The sequence below is a fragment of the Hyperolius riggenbachi genome, chromosome 2 (assembly GCF_040937935.1).
Source record: "Hyperolius riggenbachi isolate aHypRig1 chromosome 2, aHypRig1.pri, whole genome shotgun sequence".
Taxonomy (NCBI): Eukaryota; Metazoa; Chordata; class Amphibia; order Anura; family Hyperoliidae; genus Hyperolius; species Hyperolius riggenbachi.
This window is the reverse complement of record NC_090647.1, coordinates 75,807,791-75,824,256: the sequence shown is the minus strand read 5'-3', so window position 1 is coordinate 75,824,256 and position 16,466 is coordinate 75,807,791. Positions and strand designations below refer to the sequence as shown.

Below are 16,466 nucleotides of genomic sequence, written 5' to 3'. Positions count from 1 at the left end.
GCTCCAGCCACTAGGACGCGCTCTATAGGCAGTAGCAGTGTTAGAGAGACTTGCCTAAGGTCTCCTACTGAATAGGTGCTGTTTACTGCACAGGAAGAGCCGAGATTCAAACCCAGGTCTCCTGTGTCAGAGGCAGAGCCCTTAACCATTACACTATCCAGCCACCACACCATCCAGTAAACATACACTAATACATATCTAATAAAGAGATCTGCGCCCAACTGATTGTTAGCAGCAGCAGCCGCCCAGATAACGGAGGGTGACCCTTCCCTCAAGGTACTAGAAAGACTGTATAATGCCTGGTCTGCACTGTGGGTTTGGTTCCCACTATAATGGATGACACTTCAAATATACATATAGACAACTAAATGACTTAGTTGTTCAAGAGATAAATACTAAACTAGATTGAACAATTTAATAATATCAGTACATAATAGTACAGATGTGATATGCAGAGTATCGCACTATGCAACACCAAAGTTCAGCAGAGTACTGCGCTGAGTGGATAGCCAGTTCTACTCACATAACCTCTCACTGAGCTGGAGTGGAGCGGTCCGTGTCATCAGCGCTCCTGCGATTCCTCCGAGTTGGTGTGCTGGGTGGAGCCGTCTGATGTCTGAAATACATCAAGGTCCGGATGGCAGGCGGCTCAAAGTGAAAAACTGGCCAGCTTCAAGGGGAGGTGGCGGCGCGCTGCTCTCCTCCACTGCCGGTTCAGTTGCGAGGGACTTCCTAGTCGGTGACGTCACCAAGAGTCTTCCACTGTATTTATCTCTTGAACAACTGAGTCATTTAGTTGTCTATATGTATATTTGAAGTGTCATCCATTATAGTGGGAAACAAACCCACAGCGCAGACCAGGCATTATTCAGTCTTTCTAATACATGTTCGAGGTACAACACTAAATAATAATATTACCTCTTGGTCCAGATTGTACTCTTCATCAGAATTAAGCGCATATTTTACAGTCAAGTAGTCACCATTTTTGACAGCCTCTTTCAATGCGCCTGATTAAAAAGACAACACTGTGTTTAGTCACAGAAAAAAAACACAGAACTGTTACGCAAGACCATACTGGTAACACAACTTACTGCTCGATATGGGATCCTTTGGGATGATTTCATCAGCTCCATCAAGGTGCCTCTGAAAGTCTTCCAGGGTCATCCACTCTAGCTGAAGGTCCATCGTCATCGCGCTCACTTGGTTCCTGCTCTCCAGGGGGCCTGACAATGCAAATTCCACTGAATACGGTGCAGCTGGTGAACCACAAATTCCTGACCTAACTACTGCACATTGCTGTGGAGTTTCACTTACCTGGGGCTTCTACAAGCCCCCTGCAGCCGTCATGTGTCTGCGCCAGTCCGACGATCCTCCGGTCCCCCGCCGCGGCTTAGTTTCATTTTCTGCCTACCAAGAGTAGGCGGTCCACTGCACCTGTGCGGCCCAGACTGCGCTCACCCTCCTACATGTTCCTGTCGGCAAGAGCGTCCTGCACAGGCACTGTAAGAGAAAACCTTGTACTGCGCCTGCACAGGACTCTTGCCGACGGGAACACGTGCAAGGATGCGCACAGCAGTGGCCTGCCATCTCTCAGTCAGTAGAAAACGAAACTAAGCCATGGTGGGGGACCGGAGGGTCGTCAAGGACCAGAGTATGCACAGGAAGGCTGCAGGGGGCTGGTAGAAGCCCCAGGTGAGGGCTGGTGCACACCGAGCGGCTTTTTGGGCGTTTTCAGATCCGCTTGCGGCTGCGGATCTGCTTGGTCAATGTATCTCAATGGGGTGGTGCACACCAGAGCGGCAGGCGTTTTGCAGAAACGAAAAATGCCTGGGTGAGGCATTTTTTGGATTGCGGATGCGTTTCTGCCTCAATGTTAAGTATAGGAAAAACGCAAACCGCTCTGAAAAACGGCACTTCAGAGCGGTTTGCCAGGCGTTTTTGTTACAGAAGCTGTTCAGTAACAGCTTTACTGTAACAATATATGAAATCTACTATACTGAAAACCGCAGCAGCAATCCGCAAAACGCTAGCAAAACGCCTCATAAAAATAAAAAAAAGCGTTTAAAAATCTGCTAGCATTTTGCGGATCTGCTAGCGGGTTTTGGTGTGCACCAGCCCTTAGTGAATATTTTTTGCCTTTCGGTTTAGGTTCACTTTAAATCTTATTTGACTTCAGATCAAAAGCATAAAAAGGTGCACAAGCAGCGCAAAGATACAGAGGAGTCAAGGCAAGCACATGAGGCACAGTCTACCATGTGTCATGAGATTTAACTATAAGCATGGATTTTAGCAAACATTTCTATAAGCAGCTTTATTATTTTACTTTGTGTAGCTCATCTGTCTCACATGTGTAAAGCAGGAAGCTTAACTGGGTGTGTCTGCACATGGGCTGTATAAATCTGGCACGATGAATTCCCTGTACAGCTCTGCAAAGTTACATGGGGAAACAAAGAATACACATTTGGAGCAGTAACACCCACCAAACAGTGGAAAGATCCCATGGCTTCAGGGAAGCCCAATGCAGCAAGTATTTAAAAAAAAAAAAAAAAAAAAAAAAATAGCTGACTAACTACTAGATGGGAAGAATGACAAGGATAGTCAACAAGATGCAAATTTTATGCCAGTTAAGAAAAAACAATGGACCACCCAAATGCTTGCAATTTGTTTAAAGAGACACTGAAGTGAAAAAAAAATTATGATATTATGATTTGTATGTGTAGTACAGCTAAGAAATAAAACATTAAGATCAGATACATCAGTCTAATTGTTTCCAGTACAGGAAGAGTTAAGAAACTCCAGTTATCTCTATGCAAAAAAAGCAATTAAGCTCTACTGACTTTCAAAGTAGTGGAGAGGGCTGTTATCTGACTTTTATTATCTCAAGTGTTATTGAACTAATTACTTTTTCTCTGCCAGGAGAGGTCATTAGTTCACAGACTGCTCTGAAAGAATCATTTTGAATGCTGAGTGTTGTGTAATCTGCACATATTATAGAATTGTTCAATGTTAGAAAAAACACTACATACCTGAAAATAAAAATATGAGAATATTTTCTTTGCTGCTAATCTTCTAGTAATCATTCATAGTACACAACCAATTCATTATATCATATATATTTTTTCGCTTCAGAGTCTCTTTAACCAACCTCAGGGACGCGATAGTCACGTCCCTGCAGCTTGGGGGGCTGTGCGGGCAATTGTGCGGGCAGATGCCTGCAATCGCACTGTCAAAGGCAACGGGGGGGGGGGGGGGGGGGGTATTGGCTGCAGGGGACAAAAGTCCCCTGTGCCTATTAGTACATGTCCACTGAGAATAAACACTGTTTTTGTTCAGAAACAGTGTTTATTCTTCAATAGAGCCGCTGCCGATTGTCAGTCGGGCATACACTTTGTGGCATCAATTTTCATCGGATTTCGATTATAATAATCGAATCAGAGGGTCAATCGGCCAAGTTGCCTGATGTATGGCCACCTTAACTCCCAGATAGAGTATTGCTATGAACAAAGAGCTGTCCATCTATTACATACATGTCAAACTCCAGCCCGCGGGCCAACTCTGGTCCACAGAGCCATTAAATTTGCCCCCCCCCCCCCCAAGTGGTTTCTCCCTTTGCATTAGGTTTGGCCCATTCTAGACCACCAGGTAAGCTATATTGGAGGTGAAGCTCTAGATCACCAGGGAACTGCACAGGGGAGGGAGGACCACTAAACACCAGGGAACTGTATAGGGGAGGGAGAAGGCATTAGATACCAGGCATCTTTCCACCAGACATTGAGATTGGCCAACAACTTGGTTCCAGCGTTCAGTTTCAGTCCAATGTATTTGAGTTTGACAACACTGATCTATTACAAGCCACGGCAGGATCTACACACTATTGCTCAGTTGACAATGCGCTGGCTTGCTGTCCTGCATTTGTAGTAATGTATGCATGGCAGGAACCCTAATGTATCGGTCTAAATCGAGAGCTTTACTACCAACTTCAGAATACAAAAACGGATGAAATGTACTCCACCAGAGCCCAATAAACATTTATCCAACATATAAAACACTGCTGCATCCCTTCAAGTCTATAATATAGAAGACCTTTATGAAGTACCTACCAGAGTTTTCCTGCATGCGGCACACTGAGTCCATAACTTCCTGTTCCCCTTCTAAAGCCCCAAATGTCCAAGAATCTGTCTCATCTTGGGTACTTCTCCTCTCTTTCAGAACTGGCTTGGCCACTTTCATTTTATGATCTTCAGGGAGTCTATTGTCAGGAGGCGGTCGCTCCTTCTTGGTGCTCTCCATACATTCCTCCCGGTCCTCAGCAGACACAGTGAAGGCATCGTGTGCAGGTTTCTGTTCTATGAGAGCTGCCACAGATTAAAGTAATAACAGTTTACAGCAGACATCTCAAGTTGGTGGAAATCAAGCTAGCCACACAACCTAGCCATTTATCAGAAGATCTGACCGTTTCAATCGAATCTGCCAGTAATATATTTACTCTCATAAGTCCTTCTAGGTTCTTTTGGGCAATTAACCAATTAAAAGGTGTAGCAGGTTGGTGGTGGTAATCAACAAGTGTATAGATTTGTACTGTACAGAGCCATGTAAAGTTAATGAAAATGAGGGTTAAAAATGAGGAATTTCAGCTTATTAGTTACAGGGAACCTGAAGTGAGAAGGGTTTGGAGGCTGATGTGTATGTCCTTTTAAAAAATACCATTTGCCTGGCGTCCTACTGATCCTTAGCCTACAATACGTTTAGCCATAGACCCTGAACACGCAAGCAGATCAGGTGTTTGACAAAAATCTCAAAAGATTGGCTGCATGCTTGTTTAAGGTGTGATTCAGACACTACTGCAACCAAATAGATCAGCAGGACAGCCAGGCAATTGGAATTGTTTAACCACTTTGTCCTCCTTGACGTATAAAAACGTCAAGGAGGACAGGCGTGCTCCCGCGCGCTCCCGCGGCCGATCGCGCGCGTGCACTTCCGGCCGCGGAGTCGGTAGCCACGGAATCAATTTATCGGGCTATGGAGCCCGATCATTGATTCCTCTCCCCCGCTGAAAAAGCGACAGCTTCTCTCGGAAGCTTCGCTCTTTCTGAAGCTGTGTCTCTCTAAGCGTACATTGTACGCTTAGAGTGACGTCATGTAAAAAAAAAAAAAATCGAGATTGCTATCTTGTGGCCAAAAAGTAAAACTACAAGTAAATTCCCAAAAACATTACAATACACCAATATTTCCCCAAATAAAACACTTTTATATCCCACCCTCCCAAAAAATACCCACATAAAATGTTTAATAAAAAAAAAACAAAAAAAACATTACTATAAAAAAAACAAAAAACAAATATTTACCTAAGGGTCTAAACTTTTTAAATATCTATGTAAAGATGAAATATTTCTCTCTATTTTTTTTTTATAAGCTTGTAAATAGTGATGTATGCAAAACGGGAAAAAATGCTCTTTTATTTCCAAATAAAATATTGTCGCGATACATTGTGATAGGGACATAATTTAAATGGTGAAATAACCGTGACAAATGGGCAATAACAATACGTGGGTTTTAATTATGGAGGCATGTATTATTTTAAAACTATAATGGCCGAAAACTGACAAATAATGAATTTTTTCATTTTTTTTCTTATTCTTCCTGTTAAAATGCATTTACAGTAAAGTGGCTCTTAGCAAAATGTACCCCCCAAAGAAAGCCGAATTGGTGGCGGAAAAAACAAGATATAGATCAGTTCATTGTGATAAGTAGTGATAAAGTTATAGGCTAATGAATGGGAGGTGAACATTGCTCGGATGCATAAGCTGAAAACGACTGAGATGTTAAGTGGTTAAAGAACTGTAAGTTAAATTAAAAAAAAAAAAAAAAAAAAAAAAAAAAAAAAAGGAGGTTCAACTTACCTGGGGCTTCTACCGGCCCCCCGCACTGGCACAAAACAATCCTCTCGTCCTGGGAGCAGCCCACTTTTTTTTTGTTTTGCGAATTTAATGTCAAGGGCCACTGCGCCTGGGCAGCCCTGGCCACGTACGTCCATGCTCCCGCCGCCAGGAGCATCCTTCACAGGTGCACTACGTTCCCGGTATACTAAGGGGGAGTGAGATGCGTGCAGCCAGGGCTGCACAGGCACAGTGGCCCGTGACATTGAAGTCACAAAAAACGGAAGTGAGCCACGGCGGGGGAACAGAGGATCATTTTGTCCTGGCAAGGGCACAGGAGGTGTTTTTTTTTTTTTTTTTTTTTTTTTTTTTTTTTATGTTGTTTACAGTACTCCTTTAAAGGCAAATAAATGAGGCAGCCTCCATACCCCTCTCTCTTCAGGTCCCTTTAAAACTTGGTTGAGAAGTGATGCAAGATGGCAAATTGACTGTAAGGGCCCATTCACACTTAGAAGAAACGCAAAACGCCGGCAATTTTTGACAGTGTTTGCGAGAGAAAAAAAAAAATCACTGAACACTAGCGATTTTTCCGCGATCGCATTTAGTGCTTCTATAGCACTGAAACGCGATCGCCAGAAAATCGCCTGAAACCGGTGCAGGCGACGCGTTTGCGTTACGCGGTTTGCACAAATCGCACAAGTAAGAACGGGCCCATAGACCTATTACACTACTGCTTTCAAAAGCGCTAGCTTTTTTCCAAAATCTCCGGCAAAACGCTCAAGTGTGAATGGGCCCTAAGGGCTTGTTCACACCTAGGGAGTTTTGCGTATTTTTTTTGAGCGCCGGCGATTTTAAAAATCGCCTTAAAAGTGCTTGTGCAATGATTCCTTATAGGACAGTTCATAATCAGCGCGTTTCATGCGCTTTCCGCTCAGCAAAGCACTGCATGTACCATTTTCAAGGTGATTTTTGCTACAATGGAAGTTATAGGAAAAGCGCAAAACGCTCACAAATTGATTTCTCTGGCGATTGCGTTCATGAATACATACATTGTATTTATTCATTTCTGGGTGAAAGTTCACTTCCCGACTGACGTCAGGAAGTGAAAAAACGGATTCGCTCTGCAAAAGCGCTTTGTACAAAATCGTAGTGCGCAGTGGAGCGCTGGGGGGGGGGGGGGGGGGGGGTTACGACTGTGCCTCTTATTCACAACCTGCAGGGAGGCGGGGGAGCCATCGGGTGACACGGTCAGACAGAGAGCTGGCCAATGGCAGGTCTGGAAACCCTGCAGGAACATTTTAAACAGGGATTCCCTCTCCCCTATGTTTACCTCTGAGATAGCAACAAATATTGTCACTAATCTTTGCAGGCTGTAGAGCTGGGAGTGGGGGGACACAGAGTGACAGAGAACATGTATGTGTGTCCCATCTGACCCCCCCCCCCCCCCCCCCCCTCAACTGCCTCAGGTTCTCTTTAAGGAATCTACAGATAATGGTTTTCCATTCCTGTGCAAAAGTCCCCATTCCTCACTGATAACAGAAAGCAACAGGAAGGAAAGTTGCACAACCATACCAATCATGCTGCTGATTTAAAGAAAAAAAAAGTGTTCTGTCATATGACGTTCAAGAGACCACAACTCACTTTTCTTCACTATTGGCTCTTTCTTCCCCTCTTTCTCAGGCTCGTGCCTCTTCTTGGGCCTTTCCTTTGCAATTTCTGCTTTTTTTGCTTCTTTAGGCTAGTGATACAACACACATGTTAACACCTGAAGTCTCAGAGATAGAACATTCCAAAATGTAAAAAATATATCAATCAAGTTCTACAAATGCGTATGAGATAAAAAGACAGCGTTCCAGGATGATACTTCCACTGACATTCCTTACATCCTTCTCCACAACTATCACCAGGCTCTCCTGACGTGTAGGAGATTCCCATCATCCTCCCTATCAGTTACTGTAGACATAGATGGCTGCTGCTGTTTATCCCCTCAGCTGGAGCGCAGCCAACGTTGATCTGTGCTGAGGCCTCAACCTAACTAGCAGAGAGAGCGCCTGAGGGTGAGAATTTGTGTGCTGGAAGCACATCTGCGGCACAGACGGGTGTGTTGGGGGGGATTAGCAAGCCTGCCAACTAGTGAATAAATGCCTATTCAGTGCAAGTGACAGCTGTGACTCATTTATCAGTGGGTTTCACATCCTAACTTGATGAACAACCACTGCACTCTTATGTGCTCCGCGATTTATTATATCTGCATAACTAAAATGTGAGCTCTGAAGAATACAGATTTTTTTTTTTTTGTGCAGTCAATACACTAAAACTTCCTCAAAGCTTACAATTCTCCATGTAGTAGAAAGAGACGAGACAGACAACAGTCCCCGCTGCACGGGGGAAGTTTTATTTTGACACGATGCTACTCTCTAGAGAGCTATGCATCAAGCTGCCCCGGTTCATTAAATCTGTCACACTCTGCTCCATTACATACATTTTCAAATCTGTTTTATATAAAGCCTATCAATAAAAGGATTTATACTTACCTGGGGCTTCCTCCAGCTCCCTGTGGTCCTTGGGCTCCCTTAGGGCTTAGACACATAAGAGCTTTTCTGAGCGCTTTTTGGCCTCTAGAGCTTTCTGAGAGCTTTTAATGCTGGGTTTACCCCATACAATTTTCTGTTATGCTAAACATACACGGTGCGTTTATTCCTCATCAATCGAGCCGCTGATGGCTCAATTGAGAATATCCGTCAGGTCTGATGACCCGCCAGATAGATTTCCCGCTCAATCCCCGCGGGCGGACAATAGCGTGGAATCGAGCGGCTGATAAGGAATGCCCGCGGGGACAAGCGGGAATCGATCCGCACGCACGGTGACGCGCTGGCTCGATACCGGCGCATAAACGCACTGTGTATGTTTAGCATTAGATTTACCTGCCAGATAGATAAAGTTCAACATGTTGGAAATGTATCTATCTTATGATCTATCTGCCGAGCAATTAGGCATTGTTCTACTCAGCAGGAGATAACCAGAAGACAATGCACCAGAGATAATGACCTTTCTCTACAGTAAATAATCTAATTATGCATTCTAACAGAAAATCTAATGCTAGCATACACCTAGCCAATTATGTGCTGGATCGAGCCGCTGGCTCAATGCCGATGCATCTCCGCTTGTCCCCGCTGGCACTCCTTATCAGCCACTCGATTCCCCGCTGTTCGCCGGCAGGTATCGAGCGGGAAATCTATCCGGCAGGTCATCGGACCTGTGGGATATTATCAATTGAGCCATCAGCGGCTCGATTGATAAGGACTGGAAATGCCATGTATGCCCAGCATAACAGAAAAATCCAACAGAAAATTGTATGGCGTAAACCCAGCATTAACCCTCTGGGCGATACAATTACATCGCCCAGGAGAGGGCACAGCACTTTTTAAATATATTTTTCTTTTAAAATCATGTAGCTAGCCTAGCACTAGTTATATGATAGCCGCTGTGCAGCGGCATCCCCCCCTCTGATCGCCTCCGGCTGCGCAGCACGGCGGGTAGCGGCGGATCAGCGGCGATCGGAAGTTAGCAAAGTGCTAGCTGCGTGTAACAAAAAAAAAAAAATTATGCAAATCGGCCCACCAGGGCCTGAGATATCCTCCTGCGCGACATACCCCGAGCTCAGCCCGGGATTATCGCCCAGGAGGTTAAAAATGCTCCCATTGAATTCAGTGTTCTCCTCAGACTTAATTAGGTGGGTGGGCCACCCGGGTGTTTTGAAACCCTGCCCGCATGTTGGTATGCACCTGCGTATCTAGCAAATGTCACTGCTGTAAACTGCAGGCAGGAGCGCTCCATAGCCTATCAATCAGTGCTCGGCTGGTGGACGATAGCAAAAGCCATCGCTGTACTGTGCAGGAGCGCTCCTCTACCTGCGTGACCTCACCTTCCTGCTGGAACTGTGATTGGCTGGGCGGGTTGTAAGGGGCAGGACTTGGGCAGCACGATCAGACGTAACAGCAGCTGTCCGCATACACATGCTGGCAGGCTAATGCTGTGTGACTTGAGGCTGGGGAGAGAGCCTGGGGCTGCAGGAAGACTCTCACTCCCCAGAAAATCCAGACATTGTGTTTCCTCTGCCCTGGGCTGACTGCATGAATGTCAGCAGCTAGTCCCATCCTTTCCAGTCAGCTCGGAGGCTGACTCACATGTGATCAGGCAGTGCATAGCAAGAGTTCTGGAGAGAAGTTGTGAACTCTGCAAATAAAGTAAATGATCACCCTTCCACTGGTATGAGATCTCTGCTATTGTCCTCTAACCAGCAGGAGCACTTTTTATCTGATAGTGAAGAGTCTGCAGACAGCTTGTGAGAGGGTAGGGAGCTGTCAAGCTGGGGGGACCTGATAAACATGACTGCATTGACCACCTGCAATTTAGATTAGCTGACTTGCAGGGGATGGAGGCTGCTGGTTTCTGTCCAGCGGCTCGATGCCGGCGCGTCACCATTCGTCCGCGCGGATCAATTCCCACTCGTCCCCGCGAGCGCTGCTAATCAGCATTTCGTTTGCTCCCATTGTTCTCCACACCGGTATCTAGCGCAGAATCGATTCGGCGGGGTATCGGACAGGTTGAATATTCTCAATCGAGCCATCAGCGGCTCGATTGATAATATAAAACGAGCCGTGTATGCCAAGCATTAGAGGGGCTCACAATCTAATTCCTACCATAATCGTATGTATGTATGCATGCATGCATGGTGTAGTGTATGTTTTGTAGTCTAGGACCAATTTAGGGGGGAGCCAATTAACTTATCTGTGTGTTTTTGGGATGTGGGAGGAAACCAGAGTGCCTGGAGGAAACCAGGGCTGTGGAGTCGGAGTCGAGCCAATTTTGGGCACCCGGAGTTGCAGTCGTTTATTTCATAGACTGAGGAGACGGAGTCGGGAGTCTGATGATTTTTGTACAAAATCCACAGCCCTGTTAAGTAATAGAGTAAGGAGTCGGAGTCGAGGAGCCGGAGCCAGTTTGGGTACCCGGAGTTGGAGTAGTGGTTTCATAAACTGAGGAGTCAAAGTATTTTTGTACCAACTCCACAGCCCTGGAGGAAACCCACAGACACAGAGAACATACAAACTCCTTGCAGATAGTGCCCTGGCTGCGATTCAAATTGGGGACCTAGCGCTGCAAGGAAAGAGTGCTAACCACTACGCCACCATGATGCCCATACACCATCATGCTGCCCAAACCAGTCTCCCCAGTATGAAATGCAACTGTAACACCCATTTGCAGTGTTCTTCACAGGCTCTTTAAGACAGATGCTTCACCTGGCTAATTTTGAGGAGCACCTGGCTTGACTCCTCATTCTCCTCCTTATACTGTAAGCAGAGTTGCATCAGCCCTGCATTCCCCCCCTCGCAGCTCACACCCCACCCGGCTACTTTTGCATGCCACCCGGCTGGATAAAAAAATTTCTGGGGAGAACACTGGACTCGCATTAAAATTGTGGTAACATCACGGTCGAGTAAAAAAAAAAAAAAAAAAAAAAAAATCACACGATTTTATCATGATTTTACTGTCATTTTAATGCAAGTCAATGGGAGCATATTTTAAAAAGCTCTCAGAAAGCTCTAGAGCCCAAAAAGCGCTCAGAAAATCTCTTCTAATGTGTATAAGCCCTAAAAGTAGCCCACAGACCACAGGGTGCTGGAGGAAGCCCCAGGTAAGTATAAATCCTTTTGTTGTATTTATCCAAAGAGTTTAGCCTGTCTAATTATGTCTAATTCCCTCTCATCTGTGACTAGTCATAAATTGTAATTTGATCTCTCCCGTGTTACATGACTGCCTATGGCAGAGATGGCAGATAAGCTCATTTGAAAGCACTGGATGTTAATTATGTCTGCTTCCATGAATCAGGAAGTAGAAACGGTTCAGATTTATTATAGGATTTGTATCAGCGTTAACAAGTGTTTGTTTAAAGGTTATTATGCTGCTGCATCTTTTAGAGCAGAGAGGAGTTCTGAGTTTGGTCCACTTTAACCAGCTCTAGACCACCTAACACAGATGTGTGGTGGGAAGCATGGCTCTCTGGGGACCGCCTAACGCCGGTTGGTGTCAAAGTGCAGTGGGTGGGATTAACAGGGAACGTGAGCGAACGTTCCCTGCTCGTAAAGACAGCGGGGATCCATGAACTAAAAAAAACCCACAAATATATATATGTGTACAGCGCTGCGATCTAGAGCAGCGCTGTAAAGAGGAGATCCCCGTCACCTAACTGTCCCTCCAAATGGCTCACAACCCAATCCCTCTCATAGGCTGATGCCTACGAGAGTGTAGTGTACGGATCGCAGTCTAGGGTCAATTTAGGAAGGGGAGTGGTTAATGAAAATAGGGATTTTTATTAAAAATAAATAAACAAATCTCTATTAGGGGCAAGAAGAGAAGATAAAACTGGGGAAGTGCTGAATTTTTTTTTTCCTAGCGATTTCCCAGCGATTTTTCACTGTATAGAAAATGTTTTTCCAGCGATTAGCATTATGCGATTTCTAGTTCAATTAAGCCTGCAGAATCGCTCAGAAAACGCTGCAGGCAACAAATTTGCGTTTTAGCAAATTGCTTAGATGAGAACACTTCCATATACTTTAAACTTTGTACACACGTTTTTGAAACACCTGGCGATTTTCAGTTATTCTGAAATCGCTCTGAAAAACGCGCACAAGTGAATACACCCTTAAAGAGGAACTGTAACGGCAAAACGTCCCCTGGGGGGTACTCACCTCGGGATGAGGCTTCCCATGCCGTCCTCTGTCCCACGGGGGGTCTCGCTGCACCGCTCCGTACAGCTGTGACGTAATATTTACCTTCCCGGCTCCTGCGCAGGCGCTCTGACGGCTGTCGGCTCCGAAGTAGGCGGAAATACCCGATCGCCGTCGGGTCCGCTCTACTGCGCAGGCGCAAGTCTCCGGCGCCTGCGCAGTAGAGCGGACCCGACGGAGATCGGCTATTTCCGTCTATTTCTGAGCCTAAAGCAGCCACAGCGCCCCCGCTGGAGCCAGCAAAGGTAAATATTGAACTGACAGTCGGCACAGTCGCCGGCTGTTCAGAGGGCTGCAGTGAGACCCCCGTGGGACGCAGGACGGCGTGGGAAGCCTCATTAGGATCCGGAGGCTTCCCCCACCCGAGGCGAGTACCCCCCAGGGGATCTTTTCAAAGTTACAGAGTCTCTTTAAGGACCAGGCAAACTTGCATGGGGGTGGGCGAGTTCAGGCAACCGGATCCCCAGTGTTGCTTGCTGGGCATGGTGTCCCCCCTGTAGCCAGCAGCATTTACTCACCTCCCGGGCTCCAGCGATGAGTCGCAGTGGACTCCTCCACTCCGGCTGGAATCCCCGTTCATACTGCCTCTCAGTTTCGGGTCGCGGCTTGATGACATCATCAATCCGGGACCTGGCACGGACGTCAGAGTGAGCGGGGATGCCAGCCAGAGCAGAGGGGTGCGTCGATCGCTGTGGGAACGGCAGGAAGGTGAGTGTATCCTCTTCTCTCTTCCCCCCCCCCCCCCAATCAGTAACAGCGATCACTACGATCCGCCGCCAATCGTAGTGATCCCGTGATCAGAAGCCATACACGATCGCTTCTGATCACGAGGGGAGATGTCAGCTGTCATATGACAGCTTAATCTCCCCTCTTGGGTGCGCATGATCACGTCGGGAGCGGAAACGGTGGGCGGCATAAATCCTATGCCGCATCAGAGTTAGGTGGCCACAAAGGCGGCGTAGGATTTACATCAGCGATCCCCAAAAGGTTAAAGTGTAACTAAACAGAGAACACAAAATGTGAGCTGCTTCCTGCAGTCATCAAAAAAATAAATTAAAAATGGGTGATACATTTGGCAGGGCTGCCTGCTTTGCTCCGGTGTCATATCCTATGTAAATGGCTACAGAATCTCCTGAGAAGCTAATTCACACAGACAGCAGGTACTTTTGCTTGGACAAGTTATGTCAGGAATAGCTCAAACTCTGTTCCAATGCAGCCCCTCCTCCTCCTCTCCCCCAACATGCCCAGCTGCACAGAGCTCAGTGTACAACAGGAACACACAATAACCCTCTCTGCTGCCATGAATGGATTTGTCTCCAATGACCTCACCGCTACTAAAAAGTGGCACATATGACTGCAGACAGAGGATAGGATTGTCTTGAAAAAAAAAAAAAAAAAAAAAAAAAGTCTACTATCTACTGGACATTTTCCTGCAGTCCTGATACTCTATGATGAACTTTTGAAGCTGGTGGTCAGGTAAACTTTAGGCTGGACTCACACCTGTTTTTCTATGAGATTTCTGCACAGGAAAACTGAGAACCAATGTCAATGGACTAGTTCATACTTCAATGCGTTTTTCACGTGCAGAACAACAACTGACAGCAATTCAGCACTGATAGACAACCAGTGCAGAGAAACAACGGACAATAATGCAGCACTGTCCGACAACCGGATCGACAAAAAAATGTTGCACTTTAAAATGTACAAGGCAGCAGGCTGGCTTTTTCCCCTTTTTAAGCCCTAGTTGATTCTTGAAGTAACATAATCCTAAAACGGCTATTTGTGGTTATTTTGTGATTACAGTTGTTGCAGGAGATCTAAAAATGCAGTTAGTAAGGCACACAAGAACAACATTTTTTTTTCCTGGATTGTGACCAGCAAGCTTTCTCTGAACCATAACACCTATGACTACACGTCTTCTAATGGAAATATAATTACTGCTGCGCACAGGTGTTGCTGCCAGATGGCAAGACCACTTGTATTATCGTCTCCTTGTAATGCATTTCCATTTCACTTAAATCTTCTGGGCTAAGCTTAAGCTAGCTATTCCATACACGACAATGAACAGAGCTCCAAAAAATCCCAGTTAGACTAGTCGGTAATCGGTATTTCTAGGAGTCTTCCAGGACGGCCGATAGGTTGAGAGGACACCAGTTCCTCAATCTATGGAAACACAGACACTTAAATTTGCATACTAAATAGGCCACCATACATGTGTGTGCAAAAGCTGACCCACTACAGTTATCACAGAGTACCACCTTCGGTGCGCACACCACTTTAGGTTGACGGATGTCCCAGCCAGAGGTTCCCATCAAAGAAGAAAGGGTGGGTATAGAAGAGGCCGTCCTGGAGGACTCCTAGAAATCCCGATTACCGGTAAGTCTAACTGGGATTTTCTCCAGGCGTCCTCCAGGACGGCCGATAGGTTGAGAGACCACAGAGCACACAATAAATAAAATCCGAATTTTATTCCACTCACTCTTAGGGAGGGACCACCGCTTGTAGCACTTTCCTGCCGAACGACACATCCTGACTTGATAGAAGGTCGATGCGGTAGTGCTTGATAAATGTAGATGGATCAGGCCATGTTGCCGTTCTACATATTTGATCGATTGATGCCCCTGCCTTTTCTGCCCAAGAAGTAGATAAGGCTCTTGTAGAATGAGCTTTCACCTGACTAGGTATCTGTCTTCCTGCATTCTGATAACATTGTACAATAACTTGTCTAATCCACCTGGAAATACTACATTTGGGCGCCTGTAGTTCTTTTCCTTTGCCCCATAAATAAAATAAATAATTTGACTTTCTCCAGTCTCTAGTTCTTTGCAAATAAATCATAATTGCTCTCCTGACATCTAACAGATGAAGTCTTTTCTGTCTGAGGTCGCTTTTTCACAAAATTAAGGTACAATAATGTCCTGAGTCCTGTGGAACTTCGTATTAACCTTAGGTATGTATGAAGGGTCAGGCCTGAAGATAATCTTGTCTGAGAGTATCGTCATGTAAGGGTCTTTTACTGACACGGCCTGTAAATCACCTACTCTCCTTGCTATGGTGATGGCCAACAAAAAGGCTATTTTCAGAGTAAAAAAACAGAGAGGAACTTCATCCTGCGGCTCAAACGGTTCTTTCGTTAGTTCTTGCAAAACCAACTAAAGATCCCACGGAGGAAATGGCCCGATTGGAACAGGTCTAGACTTAGATGCTGCTTTCATAAATGCTTTGATGTACGGTTCTTTGGCTAAATGGGTATCCAAAAATACAGACAAAGCTGCAACCTGTACTTTTAAAGTGCTCACAGAAAGTTGAAGGTCTACTCCATCTTGGAAAAAGTCTACGACTACTGTCAAAGAATTATCTGAAATTGACACCCCCTTTCTGGATTTCCAGCTGTTAAAGGTTTTCCAGACCTTTCTATAAATCATATTTGTAATTTCTTTTCTACTCTTTACAAGCGTATTTATCACTTTCTCCAAGAATCCTTTGTTAATCAGTAATTGTTTTTCAGGATCCACGCTGTCAGATGTAGACTTAGTGGGTCTGGATGAAAGATTCCCTTTTGGGACAGCAAATCTTCCCTCACTGGTAGTGGAAATGGATCTTGTAGTACCAGAGATCTGAGTATCGGAAACCACAATCGTTTTGGCCACCAAGGGGTGATCAAGATTACCGTGGCTTTTTCCAGCTGTATTTTCCTGACCGCTTTTGTTAGGAGATTGAATGGTGGGAAGGCATAAACCAGTCCTTTTCCCCAGCTGACTTGCAGAGCATCTAGCCTGTGAACTGGAAAAGATGCGTG

At 45.6% G+C, this 16,466-nt stretch overlaps 1 protein-coding gene across 1 annotated transcript in view; it reads right to left on the bottom strand.

Moving 5' to 3' along the window:
* The window catches only part of MPHOSPH8 (M-phase phosphoprotein 8), a 52,138-nt gene that overhangs the window by 15,092 nt on the left and 20,580 nt on the right, over positions 1-16,466 (bottom strand). The window contains exons 4-7 of the mRNA XM_068266925.1: positions 7,518-7,614; positions 4,101-4,355; positions 1,092-1,223; positions 919-1,007 (exon numbers count right to left, since the gene is read on the bottom strand). Coding sequence (XP_068123026.1) covers positions 919-1,007; positions 1,092-1,223; positions 4,101-4,355; positions 7,518-7,614 — 573 coding nt within the window. The remainder of the gene's footprint in view (positions 1-918; positions 1,008-1,091; positions 1,224-4,100; positions 4,356-7,517; positions 7,615-16,466) is intronic.